At 32.8% G+C, this 16,772-nt stretch overlaps 1 protein-coding gene across 1 annotated transcript; it reads right to left on the bottom strand.

Annotated features, from left to right (window-relative positions):
- Positions 1–6,825: 6,825 nt before the first annotated feature.
- On the bottom strand, positions 6,826–12,020 carry LOAG_01962 (hypothetical protein; the record flags this gene model as incomplete). Its single annotated transcript, XM_020445905.1, has 9 exons — positions 11,873–12,020; positions 11,257–11,369; positions 10,420–10,651; positions 10,101–10,262; positions 8,977–9,170; positions 7,958–8,074; positions 7,393–7,564; positions 7,219–7,294; positions 6,826–7,102 (listed from the first exon to the last, which is right to left on the bottom strand). Exons 1-9 carry the CDS (start codon positions 11,934–11,936, stop codon positions 6,826–6,828), a joined length of 1,407 nt encoding a protein of 468 aa, XP_020303689.1. The 5' UTR covers positions 11,937–12,020.
- Positions 12,021–16,772: the final 4,752 nt, after the last annotated feature.

The following is a 16,772-nucleotide window of genomic DNA, read 5'->3' as shown; positions in this document are numbered from 1 at the left end:
ATCGTTCACTACTGAAAAAACAATTCTTTTTTTCCCGAATATAATTCGGAATAAGAAAAACATGCCAAAGAGAGAGATATTTATAAGTATGGTGATCGAATTTTCGTATCAGCATAATGTTGTCGCGAGTGATTGCGACAATATTATGCTGATAGGAAATGTGCAATTCTTTTTCAGGTTTAAGTTATAACTTTATGATCAGTAATTTTGTCACCACTCGGATAAATAATATATATTCTGCTAACAAATTGCAGAGAAATATTAGGATTATTTCTCATATTCTTCGTCGAGATTAACTTGTCTTGCCAAGCATGTTGAATTTTTTAAAAAGAATGAGAAGGGCGATAGAAAGCTATAATCTATGCTTCAAAAAAGACATTAGTAAGCGGAAGTCGTTGCAAGTTGCATTTGTATTACTTAATGTCCCAAATTAAAGATTAGTCTGAAAACAACATTTGTTTGAAATTTCTGAAAATGCTTTACTAATTAGACGTCAATTCATTAAAGATTCTCTTGTATTTATCGGTTGGTTAATGGTATCTACGGATGAAGCTACAAAATTTTACTATCTATTACGTTGAGTTAACTTATCCGAAAATAAAGGTAGAAAATTCAAATTAGATCAAACGACCAAATGAAAAAATCCGTAAATATTGATCCATGTCCAAACATATCCCATCTGTATCAAATTTTCCATTTATTTTAAAATTGCTTTCTGTTTCACAAAGTTAAGCGATTATTTCAAGCAAAAAAAAGAAGAAAAATACATCTGTTGTGCAATGTAAATGTAAGCAAACTAGCAAGATTGTCATTTCGAATCCTCCATTTGCTTGAAAGGCTTCTTCTATTCGTTATAAGAACTCTGATTTCATAAAAGTTCCGTGACAGATTCCAGTGACATATGACATGAAACTCCTGCAACAATGAATCAGTGCGACATTCTGTTTTTCTTTTCAAGTTTGCAAAAGAATTGGAGTTATTTCCGAACATAAATTGTTTAATAAGCCGACAAAGCAAGTGCTGACTACGTCAAAAAAAAAAAAAAGAAAAAACAGTATTAATTGTGATACTGTTGATGATCATAAAAGTAACTAGATGCATTGCAACATATATTTTAGTTCACTCTATATTTCTAGGCTGTAGACAGTCCAAACGAACTAACTCTAATATTTTAAGTGCCACCAATTTCATCTCTACCCTCAAGTAACAATCTTAACGAAAATTTCTGCAAAAAATGGAGAATCAGTAAAAAGCACTTACTTCTTCAGAAATGGTTCGCTTATTTGCTTAACGAAAGCAAATTAGAATTTTATTCTTCCAAGTTGCGAGGATGACATCGTTATTTTCTACTTAAAACTAACTACTCCAATCGTTTATGTGATTTCTTTTTCTTTGAAAACGATTGAAATGGTGATGGTGTCGTCTCTAACCGAAACTGACTGAAGCGTCTGAATTAAGATGATGGCTACAAATTTAGGAACTTTTTAACACTTTATTTTGGAAGTAATACTTATCTGCAATTTTTGCCATTGAAGGAAATGGAAGGCTTTTCAGAGGTAGTCATCTCTATGAACTGAGCCCTTTGAACTATATTAGGAAATTAACCAATATTAATTCCGTTAAGAATCCAAGCTGAAAAATATTGTAGCCAGACGGACAGTTTTCAAATAAATCTTTTTAAAGCGGCCTTGAATTGCAATTTTTCTCTGAATTAGCAAAAATTGAGATATGGAAAAAGACTGGATTAAAAAAAATAACTTGGAAGGACCAGAAGAGGGTGATAAGTTCCATTTGTCGTCTTGTCCTGGCAAGTTCACTGGTGGTGTTTTATATTTGCCATTCATTTTTGAATTTATTTTTTTTTGTTAGAAAAGAATGAATTAATTTGTTGAAAAAAGCAGCAAAACTTTTGTTTTGCTTATAGTGGCGCATAATTTTTCATAAAAAAAGTTGGTAAACATAGGTTGAAATTCTCATTAGTCTTTTACATTTGTCGAAGCGATACAACACAATCAAACCAGGTGATGATTGTTCTCGAAATCAAATCTTTGAAAAGCTAAATTTACAAACGGAAATTTAAAAATAAGTTCCTTTTCTTTACAAGGCAATAACATCTAACTAACAGTCTCTACAAGGGCATCAAGTCTCATTTTAGTTTACTATTCCAAAACGCTAAATGTAACTTCAATAAGTTCGCTTTAAGCGGTAAAGTTCCACTGTATATGTTCCACCAACTTCTCGTCAACATTTCAAAAGATGCTGCAACAACTATTTCGTTTCTCTTTTGCACCTGGTACTGTGCCACTGTTGCAACTATTTGGAGTTCACACTTAGCTAAGAGTTATTGAGCGATTTTCAGGGACTGCTTTTATAAATTATTCGATAGTAACGTTAGCAGCAATTTGTGAGTGCTTGTCGGTGAAAGGTCGGCCATTAACTAAGGATGTTGGAGTTTATCCATGGACAAGTTGGCCGATAGGAATGTCAACAAACCCAAATTTTGTCTAAGAAAATCAACTGTAAGCAGAATGCCACGTAAATCAATCATATAAGAGGTGGTTGGGATAATTGTGACTGAACAATATGATCCGTCCATCGCCCAAGCAAATATGATGACCTATAAAAGAGAGGAATGACATATCGAGAACACTTGCCAAGCGCTTTCAGGATTTAGCTTATTCATTGAAACTTCACTGTTCCAATTAGCGACTCCGGATTTAAAAAGGAATGTTGAATTGCAGAGAAATTAAGAAGGATGCTACAAATGTTAAAAGTAAAACTTAGTAATCCTTTGATTGATTCCATAATTCGATAAATCAAACAGCTTTCGATTCCATAATTTAACATCAACTGGGTTTCAAAATTTGAAATTGAAATTTAAACGCACATTCTACTAGCCAAGAGAGAAAAATATGCTAGCATTCTTTGATGGCACTCAAATTAACTGAAAAAGTGAAATTGTAGGAAATATATGAATAAGTTTGGGATTCCATGAATAATTTGGATAAGAACAAGAAGATGGCCATGAGAAAAAGAATTGGTATAGGTGGTGAAGAAGGAAATGACAACGATTGTATTGATGAGATTACAGATATTGATAAATGAAAGAGAGTGAAAGAAGGAAGAGTGAAGAAGGTAAGAAAGAGTAGAATTAAGATAGGTAATTAATATAATTGCTGAGAAATGTGCAGAAGATTAGGTGACCGCCGAAAAGTACCACTGAGGATAATTCTCTGGAATAGGGAAGAGTGGAAATGGAAGGAACGGATAGACAAAGAGGCGCGCCGATGTGAAAGTACGATAACAGGCACACAGTTCAACAGCTACTACTGCACTCTCACTGATGGATGGATTGACATGCAATAAAATGAGGCTCTTGAAAACGGTACACTTAATTTTTTTTTTTTTTTTGTTTTTTTCATTCTCAGTTTGTTACCGATTAACAAACAAAACGATGCTTTCAGAAACAGGAAAATCGATAATGATGGTGACAATGAATGATGATAATAGTATAGTGGTGATAAGATTTATGATTAAAATGATAATAACAGTCTTTGCCTTACTTTATTAAAAAATATGCCTCAAACATTGCAGATCCATTGATCGTATATTTTAACTGAAAATGCACTCCACATTAAAATTATACTTTTACTGATCTATTTACGATATTTATGATGTCATCGTTGAATAAAATCATGCAAAATTAGCTGCCCATGCCGGAAGCAAATATTCTGATCTTCTTTTTTGCTAATGGATATTTTCACCTAAACTTAACATAATTTAGAATTAACTAGAAATAAGCAGGTAAAGTAAAGGTAGCAATGGAAAGTGTTGTGCGGGAAGAGAAAAAGTTTACGGAAACAAAATGGAACTCCGATTTTCGGTGAACTCAATAAAAATCATATATGAAGCGTACTTTTGACTAGTATCTAATCTAATCCGTTCGAAATATGCATTTAGCTTAACCAAAATGCAGCATCATTTTCGCCGGAAAAACCAAATCATAGTTCATCCATGCGACAATGCAATACCATTTTTAAAGCATTTCTTTATATCAGTCACATTTTTGATCTATTTGAGAGCGCAGCATGACTTGCCAAATCTTACTTAAATGTCATCAGCTTCGTCATAAGGCGGTTAGTGACGAATCCTTCCGTTCATCTTCCGCTTCTAATCATTACACAGTTTATTTTCACAGCATTGAAAAATGAGCCAACTGAGGTAGGAGAAGGCGCATTCATTATCACGATGACAATATTTCTAAAACATCCCACTAATGTGAAAAAGCTCAAATGGTTGGAATAGAGCCAAAAGAAATTTATCAATCAGATAAGAAAAATTTCTCGAACCACTGCTATTTTCTTTTGTCCATTTTTTCTTTGCTTTGCTTAATAAAAACTTGTCCTAGAAATGGTTGATTAAAATAAAACAATGATCATGGTAAGGAGCAACAATCTTCCGCTTGCTATTCAAATCCTTTTCAAATTTTTCAGCATTCTAGGGCTTCAACTTCGAAATGTTGAAATTCTTTATGCAATTCGACAAGAGCTTTTTAAATATTGCAAGCGAAAAGCGAAGCAGAACATTTAGGGTGTGATTTTATTTTGGTAGAAGACAGTTTCTTTTCTTCGTCCCATTCATTTGGAATAGCCTAAAAATGAGATCGGAAAATTCGGCGAACGAACATTCGACGTGACGTAATAAATCTCTAAATGGTGCATTCATTCTCAAGTCAGCAAAAACCATGAAACCTTCTCCTTCCACCAATGATTCCCAATGTTGAAATTTTAAACGAATTGTGGAAAAATAGCAAATTATTTTGAATAAAAATTTTTACTGTGCGAATGAAACAATTACCGTTGGTATTTCAGTGTTTTTTAGTGACGTTAATCTCAATGATTGATATTGTTACTGTTATTGTTGTTATCATTGTTACTCTCGTTATGATTGTTGTTGGAGAGGAAGTTTTTAAAGGATGAAGTGATTTTAGATTGTTCATTTTTAATTCCTCCCTTATTCTATGCAGTGAATTTTTTCTTACACAAATACTGATAGCTACAATTGCACTTCAACAAAAGGAAGTATCACCAATGAGAAACGAGTCTTTTCCCATTTCTTATTCTTCATTCAACTCATTTATATTGTAAAAAAAAAGGGTATTTATCTCAAAAGGAAAATTATTCGCAATAAATTTAATGGTTATCCATTACTTCTCATCTAAACATTTTGACGGTAATTTAATATTACTTTCATGTTCATTTTCCATTTTCCCTATCCTAATTTCTCTGCATTTTAGTGCTCAAAAAAATATTCAAATATTCAACCAATATGGCTAAATTGCAACAAACATTCAAATTGTTTTCGTTTTCAATTGTTTTTGTTTCGCATAGTGTCTCTTTGGATGGCTATTTGGGGACGGAAGAATTTTCTTTAGTGTACCCTCTCTTTTACGTTTCAAGGTATCAGTGACCAATGATATAATTTATAGCTGACATACACATATCAACAATCTCCCATTTCACTTTTATGGATCATGATAATCCGAGTGCTGAGATTTATCAAAACTCTCACTACTTCATTAAGATACTTTACTGACTTTGATATATTCATATATTTTTTGTACAAACAATCATATCTCTGAACGGTAATAAGCTAGACTTCGGTTCTAAGTGATGATTAGAAGAGCAAGTATAGCCTTTTGACCGATCATTTCCTGAACGTTTCAAGTAATTACATTTTCGCTCTACATATAAGAAAATTCGGTTTGATAGATTTGACAATGAAATAGGTCACATGGTAAACATGATTGTGCCAAGCTCGTTTATCCTTAGGCTACTTTCAGTCATTTCCTCTAAGTTTTCAAACCCGAGATACATGTCGGAAAAATCTGTCGTATTTTCAAGTTCAACATATTCTGTCATCAACAGGATTCCTTCATTTCACCTAAAAATTCTATTTGAAGATCTTTATTGAGCACACTCACATCGTTTCATTAGCTAAGTAGTTTCAGAGCATAATTTGAATAATACAACGAATTAAAATGACTCAGTTTTGATTTTCCACAAAAACTTCAAGGAACACAACAATTGCAGAGTTTGTTCGAGATCAAACTCTACAATTTCTTTCGATTTATCGATTGTTTGCAATTCATAAGTCTTATGGATATCAATTTTTATAATTAATTTGAATAATACTTAAGTGGTAGAAAAGTAATTTCGGTGCAGATATATCCAGCATTCTGAATTTCTTAAAAGCTTCGTTCGTAACAGGAACTGCACCAGTAGTGAGAACAAAAAAACAGAAAAAAAAACTGGAAATAAGAAATAGAATTTTGTTCGGCTTTTCATTTTCGTTAACAATTTTCCATCTTCTGCTGATTGAAGTGCCCTAATACACACCTCGAATTCTTCAATTTAAAACGGAATTTTTTTATCCGTCTCTAATCTCGCTGTTTCACATAATATTTATAATGAAAATAAATTCTTTGCATGAAATTCTATAATTATATCAGAAAGTTATAGCTTAGATATTCTGTGAAGGCAACAAGCGCAGATACGTTGAGTGATAAAGTATCTATCAGTTATGCATTTCAAATGACTCCTACGTCGAAGTGTTGGTGACGAAACAAAAAAACTCATTTCAAATGACTAGAAATAAACGAATTTTCAATTAAAAAATGTGAAACATGCAAAAACCAAACAAATAGTTAAGATTGATCCGCGATATCTGCTAAGGGAGTTGAGTACTGGAAGAGGTCCGGATCAGTGAGGAATATGATGGAACTGTACAGGAAGAAAGGAGGGAAAAACAGGTAAATAATCATTTTTATATACTCTTTCTTGCTAATAACTTTCTGCTGAACACAGAACTATTATCAGTAGTGAAAATATGCATGGGTACCGATGCTCTGCCTGATATCGAGATAGCTGTTTCCAGAGAATGCTGTGGTTCTGGCAGATAGGACAGAAGACGTATTATCGACGATTCATCATTAGTGTCCGTTTCTGTCACCCTTTCACTAATTTGTAATTCGGTTGGTGATGTATCATTCTGTATTACCTGCTCTTCCTCTTCTGCACTTGTTTCTTCTTCCACCTGAGGCCTGAAATTTAAATCTTTATTATACAAATAATGTGCCAACAACATATGAACAGCCAAAACTCTGCAAGTGAAAAAATAGTATGGGGACATTTCTAAAACCATTCCAATAGAGCTTACCTAATAAATGGAGGTAATTTAGTAGCATCTTCATAGGTTGGTAGTGGCGGCAGATTTTCTCTTTGACAGGACCTTTCTGAAAATCTTTCTTTGAGTAGCAACAATGTATTACATACATGCTATCAAAACATGCAATTTTTTAAAGCTATGATCTATGTTGTTTGTATCATTGACCTCTGTGAGGATTTATAACATAAGGAGGTGGTCCTTCATTGGGAAATGTTATGGCTCTGAATGACGGAATTCCCGGATTTCCCGGTACTACCATATTGCCACGACGTGAACTAATTTCAATACCTGACCGTACTAAGGCTTCACGTCGAACAGTCGTAAATCGGTTTTGTACCTAAAACAAACGAGGATTGAAGTTTGGAACCCTAAAAATTTTGGGAAATGAGAGACGAAGATGAAAACGGAAGGAATGAGTGAAAACATTAGAGGCAAGTGATATGGTTTCAAAGAGATTCAATACCAGCCTCAATGACAGCTTATCAAATTACTTTTTTTTTTAATTTTCAAGGAGTACGAATAAATTAAAATTGTAGTTATACCTTAAAACCACAAAATTTTAACTAAAACTGCACGCTGAAACTTTTTGCGGAAATTCCTTACTATAATAACAAATACATGAAAAAGATCTTTATAAAATGTTTGCGAAATAAAATATGTAAATAGTAAAAAGACTTTCTGGTAAATTTCACAATATCTTAACGAACTTCAAGTGAGAACATTGGCAAACCTGCATTCTATGTTTCATCAACAAATACATGGAAAGAACAAGGACAGCGATCATTACCAGGCTGAATATGGTACTCGATACATCTCGAGTAAGAAGATCATTATCTTGATAGACATTCTGCAAATGATTATGAATATACAAAGTGAACTTAATCTATTATATGCAAATAATATGCATCCGAATGCACTCCTTTTATGCAATTAAATTTTTTATCTTTAAAACATTTTTTTGATTTGATTTGAGTAAAGTACTGAAGTGATTTTGTAATTTCGATCATCTTTTAGGAATGGACTTGAATGATAGTGAGAATTGTAGTATATTTAATTATTAATCACCTGCTTATCTACCATTGCGTCTTTGTCTCTGTATCATTTTATATCACTAGGTATTCAATCATGGATGAAATAAATAGCTCGATAATGGAGAATACAGGTCCACTCAAAGACAATAGATAGAAATTCGACGTGAATATACGTAATTTATTACTTGCGTCCCTTAAAAACTGTCTTGACCTAAACACCTAACGGCATTTCAGAACTCAGCTAAATAATATATCCTCGATATAATTAATAATTAAGGATTGAAGTGTTGAGCACTAATTTTCTGGTCATTTGTCTCTTGACAGATACTTTTCCTTAGTTTTAATTGTATTAAAAAATTTTTACAAGTAAAAGAAAACGCTGGAATAATTTCCATCGAATTAGTTTCGTCATTTGGTTAATTCATTTCTGATGTCCTTAAATCATAGCATTAGGACACTTTTCGGTGCTTATTTACGAAAACGTCCCTCGTCACAGTTATACTTTAATGTCATTCGAGGATTTTGAAACGTAATAAAAAATCCCCTCAGGCATGTCAACATTTGTTAAATAGATATGATCAGTTTCTTGTTTTTGCAATTGCTGTTAGTTGGGAAGAGATTGATGAGAATGCAAATAATTGTAGCTATCACGGTGGAATAACCTGCTTGGAGCAGACAACTTAAAAAGAAGGATAGAGATAAATGTTCTACAGCGAACCTGTTCTCGGTAGCCGAGAAATCGCAACATAACCGACGTACGATTAGCATCAATTTCGCAGTGATAACCGAGGAAATTCGGAGGACATAGGCATTGACGTCGTAACTCAGTGCCACCATTCAAACACACTATATTTCGGCATTCCTCACCTTGATAAAATGGCGTACACGAGCAATAATCATGGCCATCCGCGCCTGCAGAGTGAAATTACAAGTACTGATCTGAACGATTTTTAAATTTAGCCGTTATCAGATTTTATAGAAGTACGGCTCTAGACTAACAAGACACAGTTATGTAACTGATAAAAGCTCGTGCAATACTCTACTAGTTCAGTTTTCAAAAAAAAGGGCTTATTCACGACTACTAGGCTCATAAACGAATAGACAAACGCTTCTGAAAAGGACCAGACTTTGCAAGCTGAAGAATATCGTAAATTGGTGCATGTTTTGAAAGTATAATAAAGTGACTAATGAGTAATGAATGGCACAAGGAAACAAGTAATTTTCATTGTAGCAAAATATTTACTCAGTCTAATGTATCGTTTTGTTTTGAAATTTCCTGCCAATTATCAATTAAAACAACCGTGTTCCCCCCAAAATAAGACATGGTCTTATATTATTCTCTCCCGAAAAAAAAAGAAAGAAAAAAACGTGCCAGGGCTTATTTTCAGGCGATCTCTTATTTTCGGGAAACACGGTAAGGAAGCTCGGTATGGCCAGCCAGTGCTCCACGCGGCTGTGCTGAATGGCAACGAGACCAGAAATGGCTAGCACGGAGTGGGAGTGGGCTTGAGGCCTCACCCAGGCCGTAGCACGCTTGTAGGGAGTACCAGCACTGACTCCCTGCGGTTGCGGCAATGTCCAACTAGGTCTTATTTTCAGGGGAGGGCTTATATTAAAACTTTCCCTGAAAATGTCACCAGGGCTATTTTCAGGGATGATTTATTTTCGGGAGAACACGAAAGTTTCTTTTTAATCACTTTCGAATGAACAAAACTTTCAATGTGCATCAACGTTAGGAATCTTAACATAGGCAAAGGCATCATTCGCACTCGTAAAGACGTGATAGGATAGAAATTAATTTTGTCACTAAAATCACACATCAATCGAACTTATATGACAAACCTCTCATTCGCTGGCCTTGATCACAATATTTTTCACACTGCTCACCAAAAAATGGCTCTGGACAAATGCAGTACGAATTGGAACTGAACGAACGATGGCCCTTATTGAGGCATGGCTTGAGACGTCTACAACTTCGGTCCAAATATTCATGTGCTGACACTTCTGAAGAGCTGGAGTTAACCATAACAAAATTTTTCTTAAATAAAAAACAAATCTCACGTTATTTCCATCTTGTTTAATTAAACAGAACAATAAATAAATTTTCCGTTGTTTAGACGAAGGCCTAAAAGTGGGGAAAACAAAGAATGCAAATGCATACCCGGACATTTACAGACCACACCGATACCAGTGAAATCGTCAAAAGTGAACAGTGCGGAAGCGGATAGGAGATAACTGCCATGATAAATGCGACATTTAGAGTCGATCACCTCGTTTGCTGCATCTCGCGTTCGAGATCCAAAGTTACTGCTACTACTACTGGAAATAGTATGTTCACCGTAACGCTCGTCAATTATATTATCCGATTCCTCATGGGTCCAATTTCGAATGATCTAAAACTATCATTATCAGAACACAGTGTCATTAGTTCAATTGAAATAATCATACAAAGTTAACTTTAACTCGTATAAATTCAATTTTAATAAGTCTTATCCACTATGCAAAAGTTCAATAATACTTGACGTCCGAAGAATTTGATAAAGCTAAAAATCTACTGTCATCGAGTGTGTGAGCGGATGACTATTCTGCCCTATATCAACCTTATATATATATACAACAGATTTATCCTTAATTCAGTAAACGATAACACTCAGGTAATATGCAAGTAATAAGTTATCATAAAATCTGATATCGCTAATTTCAAAGATCCACTGTGTTTTTGGATTAAAAATCTTTCGAAGAATTGATAGATGTTATTTAACAATAAAGGTTAAATTATAAGCTTCTAATGCTTCAATTCTTAAAAAGTGTGAAAATAAAACTGCTTAATTTTACAGAACTTTTCTTTAAGTGATTAATCTAGGTGAAAAGCTACTCAGTGGATGAAAATAAACCTTTTATTACTACTGCTGAAATGACATAGCAATAAGGGGTGACTGATAGCGTGATAGCGTGAAAATACAAACTTCATCCTATCCAAATATAGAAGATCAAGTACCTGCGGATTTTCTGGTACTGGATATCCATCGGAACAGCAAATGATTCGGAATGGACGCGGTAACCACAACGAACTGTAACCAACTTTGGTTGATTTCGCTGTGAAATTATTGTCTGCAACATTACAAGACTTCATTTGGAGATCTGTTAACAAAAATTTTACGTCTTTTTTTCCAAATTTCTTCGCAAGTCAACTCGCGCATATTGCCGCAATAGCGTTAGACAATGTCAAAGCAAAGCTAAAAACATTTCCCAGAAGCCCCCCCCCCCCCAGACATTGTCATTTGACTGACTGATTGAAATCAGGGAATGGTGCAAAATTATTTCCTCCGAACAATTATTTATAGAAAGCTGAATAATTGCACGAATATAACTGACAGTTTTTCCTTTATATTATTGCACCTAACTTCCTATTCCTTTCAAGGATGAATATATTTAAATCACATAGCAACGCTACCATAATCAAAGGGTCAAAGATTGTTTTTAAAGCGCTTGCATCATTATTGGCCTACTATGAAATATTGTATTCATTCTAACTGAGATTCCCGATCAGAAGACAATCTCTTCGAGAAAACATTTTTTTTTCCACAAGTTAAACAATATATTTGGAAACAAACCCAGATTTTCAGCACTAGCAATAATAACAACAATGGAAAATGAAATAATTTGCGGTATTATCATCGCTACTATCCAGACAATCAAGCATCAATAAAGGTGAATAAGCACTGAGATGTTCCAAACTCATTAGTCCATTTGTAACTGAAATGAAAAAACGATACAAACTTTTTAAATGGACGTCCGAATGGCTTATAAAACGTTGATGTTACAGTCATCATATCTATGCATTTAAAATTTTGCTACAAAAAAAAATTAAGAGGAAAAACATTTCCACGTACCAACTACAATGATGTCGTTGGGAAATTTGAATAACAGATTGAACAACTAAATTTAAATTTACATTATGCTCTTTTATTTTTTATTTTTTGACACCAATAGCTGATAACTCTTTAATATCTCTTTTATGCCACAGCCAGTTGTTATTCCTGCCATTTTGATCAGTGCCTTTTACTGTTATCTTATTTAAAGTCAAATAAAGTCAAAAGGCTCATGCTGATAAATTTAAAAAGCAAAAATGGCATGTATGACAGTGAGTTCTGAAACGGAAAAAGGATGCCAATATAATCTTAACAATCGATTATTCATCATTTCTTATTAAGTTTAAGATTTGAATAATATGTCACATGCCATGGACACTGGATAAAAAAAATCGATGATAGCAAATATTGTGGCTGAACTGAAGAAAGAGAGGAGAATGAATCTGCCGTCAATCAAGTTTGAAATATGTAAAATTAAATCTATACATTGAATTCAAGCAAAAATTTGTCAGTGATGCTTATATCCTTAGCAACTTACCCAAATATCCAGTATAACCATTAAGATTACAGCCAGATTAATGCTACAAGGATCTAATTAACATCCAGTGAACGTTAGACTCGAATTGTTTAAACGATATACTTTACTATTTCGGATTTGAATAATTGAAAAATATTATCTTTCAGACGAATACCAGTCACTATTGAAACTTTTCGCTACTAGTTGCTGTTAGAAATAAACTCCAGCAGTCAAAATGAATAAGATCAATGCCTTCCAGAAATTGTCAACAAAAATTTTAACAAGAACCAGTTTCTTTACTAGCTAGCAAACCATTCGAGTAATGGAACATTATCACAAATGTTATTTATCGTCTAATTCTATTCCTAACTAGGAAGCGTCGAACAAGTCCAAAGTTAGGACTGAGTAGACTCATAATGTTCTCACAAAGAATATCAACAGAAGCAAATCAATATCCATTGCAGTGAAGTAATCCTCCCTGGCCCATAACAGTAATTTGTATTTCAAAGAATTAAGCAATCAACTTTGAACTTTCACTTTATGTACAAAACTTCACAAAAAAAGTATCAATTGATTAAAAAGGCAACGAACTGACATTAAGAGAAGATTTATGGCTCATCTCTAATGTCACTATATCATCCATATTGGTAAGAACTTCGAAAAAATGATGATATATTTTAAGAAACTAAAATGTTTTAGGTTTATGGATAAATGGTGTTTCAAATTAATAAGGTAATCGAAAGTTAATTTAAAAATTGTCAAAATTCTACAAAAATTCTCATCCTCCTGTTGATAGAAGGTCAAGGACATAATTTCAATTAGGAGAGCAAGTATTATGGATAAAAATTTATGATCAGTGAGTGAAATTCTTTGCCATATGTTTATTGCAAATGGAAAAGTTATAATTTCAAAAATCAATACAGAATTAATATTTAGCTAAATCATTAAAATCATTGTAAGACCAGTGTTAACAAATAGCTAGTCGATGGGTAATCTTCCGAAAACACTGCAAGGAAAAATTGGTCTTAGTTTAATCTTCTAGGAAACTAAATTTTTTTTAAAATTAAACTGAGTCTTCAAAGCATTTAATTCTGTTGTATATCTGAGAAGGGCTTTCGCTTAGCACTATGAAAAATAATTTTATCGACTTCCGTTAAACGAGAGAAAGACCTTAAAACAAGATTTTCCAGCTAACAAAAACTATTTGATATAATCTTTGTTAGTTAGAAAAACTAGTGAAAGTTCTAAAAGTTGTCAGCATTAAATTCGTAAAAATATTTCCAAAATTGAAAGAGAACTCGAAAAACTTTTGGCAATAAGAGAATTGAACAATTCGAAGATTGCCAAAGGCCTTCAAAAGCAGATAAGAAAAACAATGAAATTAATTTGCTCACTCACAATGCTTGATATAGTGTTATTCAAGCTATCTCCTAAATTCTGAAGTGAAATGGTGCTTTGATTGACGAACAAAGCAATTAGTAACAAGTGACACATTAACTGTCATCAAAAAACAGGTGGAAGGAATGAAACAATTTGAAAAAAGCTTCATCTCTATCGGTCAATTTAAAAAATTTTTCTATTGGTGATATTAATTGAAGCGAAAAGAAAAAAAAGAGAATATTCACATAGTTGAAAAAGTGGTAAAATATGATGGTTAAAAGTGATGCCAAGAATTAAAACCAGATGAAAATACAACAGTGAAGAAAAATATGAGTAGTACAATTAACCTATCTGAACACAATTAATGCAATTGATGGGCGAATTTTTTGAAACTGGAGAAATCAAGTTTTACCTACAGAATGGGAGCCGGTTGCTTCAGCTGACAGAGTTGTCTAATTTTCAACAAAAATCATTACATTTCGCTATTTCATCACTTAGAATGAATGTATTGTTTTGAATGTATGCATCTTAGTAATGTATGATGTAATAACTATCTCACATAAAACAGTAAATACAAATGAAATAACACAATTGCATCACAGTTATTTCAAGTATGAAAAATACACAACATTTACTGGTGCTTTGTAATTTAAAACTTAAAACTGAAGGAGGGACACAAAATCAGATACTTTTTTGAATACTTTATTGTGACATATGGAAATTATTTAATTTGCCAATATTGAAGGAGAGTTGTTTTCACAAATGTAGTGCGAATATTTAAGAGGATGAGAGGATGATAATGTTTGTAAACATTTCCATTTAATTCATTTTCAATACACACTCATTTAATTTAGGTCAATTTATTTCACATTTAAAAGAAACGTATTAGTTAAATGATCATTAATATGCAAAAACTTTGAAATCTTGAAAAAATGACATTATTAGTAACTTTGGCTTATTTTCATACATCGTCTGTGATGCACTTCAATAACAAAAATGGTGAGTTAAAGCCAAACGAGCTGCGATCACTTTAATTTTCATTTAAATTGCTAACGAAAATATAAGTATACAAGGAAGGAAAAGCATATTCTTAGTGAGCGCGATTCATGACAAAAGTAGGAAAAGGGCCATAAAAAGATCATTCCTGAGATTTTTCAAATTTATAAAGTTGTCTCGAAAATAATTCTGAAATTTGCCTAACTTCAAAAGCCTGACACGAAGAACAGCGCAGTACAGCTAAGTCAGTTCCTTTTAAAGTCCATAATTTTTAGTGCCACTCTCTACAAGTAGTTGTAAAATTGAAATGCCCTTTTTTCATACAAAGAAAACTTTTTGGGAGAGATTAAATTTCATATTTGAAAAAAAAAAAACAGTTTCACTGGGCGAAATAACGACAAACAATGGGCACATGATTCGATGCTCTTCGATGTGCAACTGATTGCTTCGATGACACTGGACATTGAGATCTTAAGTTCTTTTACAGAGAGACTCATTTTAATTTTTTTTCGTTTCTTTGGAAATTTCCAAACTTGAGACTATTTACGCAAATAGGACACAGAGAAAAGAATCTTAATGATAAATATGAATATTTGCTCATTTATTCCCAAGTTATGCAGAAGGGCAATATATTGTGACTAACAGAGCACAGAATACTTGTCAATTAATTAATACTTGTCAACATCTCATTATTGCTGATGCTAACAAATGTAAATTATCCATGTTTTCATCAGGAAAGACCACAGTTTAATCAAATTTATTTTGAATCAAAAAATTTCAACAAACGCGGAATAGAAATGATTACCAGTACTATCAGTAAATGTCTCTTATGGTCGGATGCAATGACACTGTAATGAAAAAAAAAGCTTCTAGTCATAATTAAATGTTGTTCACTGATAACAAATAAATAAGATTTTTGCTTAAAAACACTAATAAGAAGAGAGAAAAAGAGAGTATTTCTGAAGAAAAAGTAAGTTTTTAATGTGAAGAGCTTCTCGAAGAAATACATATCACAGCTATGTAAAACGAATCAATGATAATTCTTTCTGAATTTCTTGCAGAATGCTTCAGAAAAGCAAAGAGATTGAATTTAGGAAATGAAAAACAATCAATACCAATTGACACTTCGAATTATGCTATTACAGAGAAAATGAAAATCTTCATTGGTCAATGTCATCTTTTTCACTTCTCCGTGATAGTTTCTCTCTATTTAAAATCAGTTGATAACTCATTCTTGTTAGTTGATTGTTTTTATGACAAAAGGTAATCCCACCGAGAAGATGGAATCATCTCTATGTTACACAGAATATCGGCTTTATTGTGATGATAAGTGCATTTATTAAGAATGACATTATGTTTCATTATTGATTAGGCAGATTTTGTTATTCTTTGCATACAATAACTTCGAGATAGAATATGGAAAGTACTTCTCACTAAAGGGAAGTTAGTACCTGTAAAGATAAATTAAAACGAAAGTTATAGATGTAGACTATTCATTAATGAACTAAGTTATAGTCAACGAAAGAACAAATGCATACCAATCAGATTCCTATAAAATCAAACTAAGAAAATAATAATATGAAACTTAGGAGTAAGAGTTGATGTCGCGAATTCCGATTCGCGAGACTCCAACCATACCGCAAACAAACAAATAAATTTCTTACTATAAATAAATGTTAATAGTGTAAATCATTTAACCAATTTACATTCTTTAAAATTATCTCCCATACGTTTCTTTTGTTATCTTTG

Source organism: Loa loa (genome assembly GCF_000183805.2).
Source record: "Loa loa unplaced genomic scaffold supercont3.1, whole genome shotgun sequence".
NCBI lineage: Eukaryota > Metazoa > Nematoda > Chromadorea > Rhabditida > Onchocercidae > Loa > Loa loa.
The sequence above is the reverse complement of the archived record's forward strand: the minus strand, read 5'-3'. Positions and strand labels throughout refer to the sequence as shown.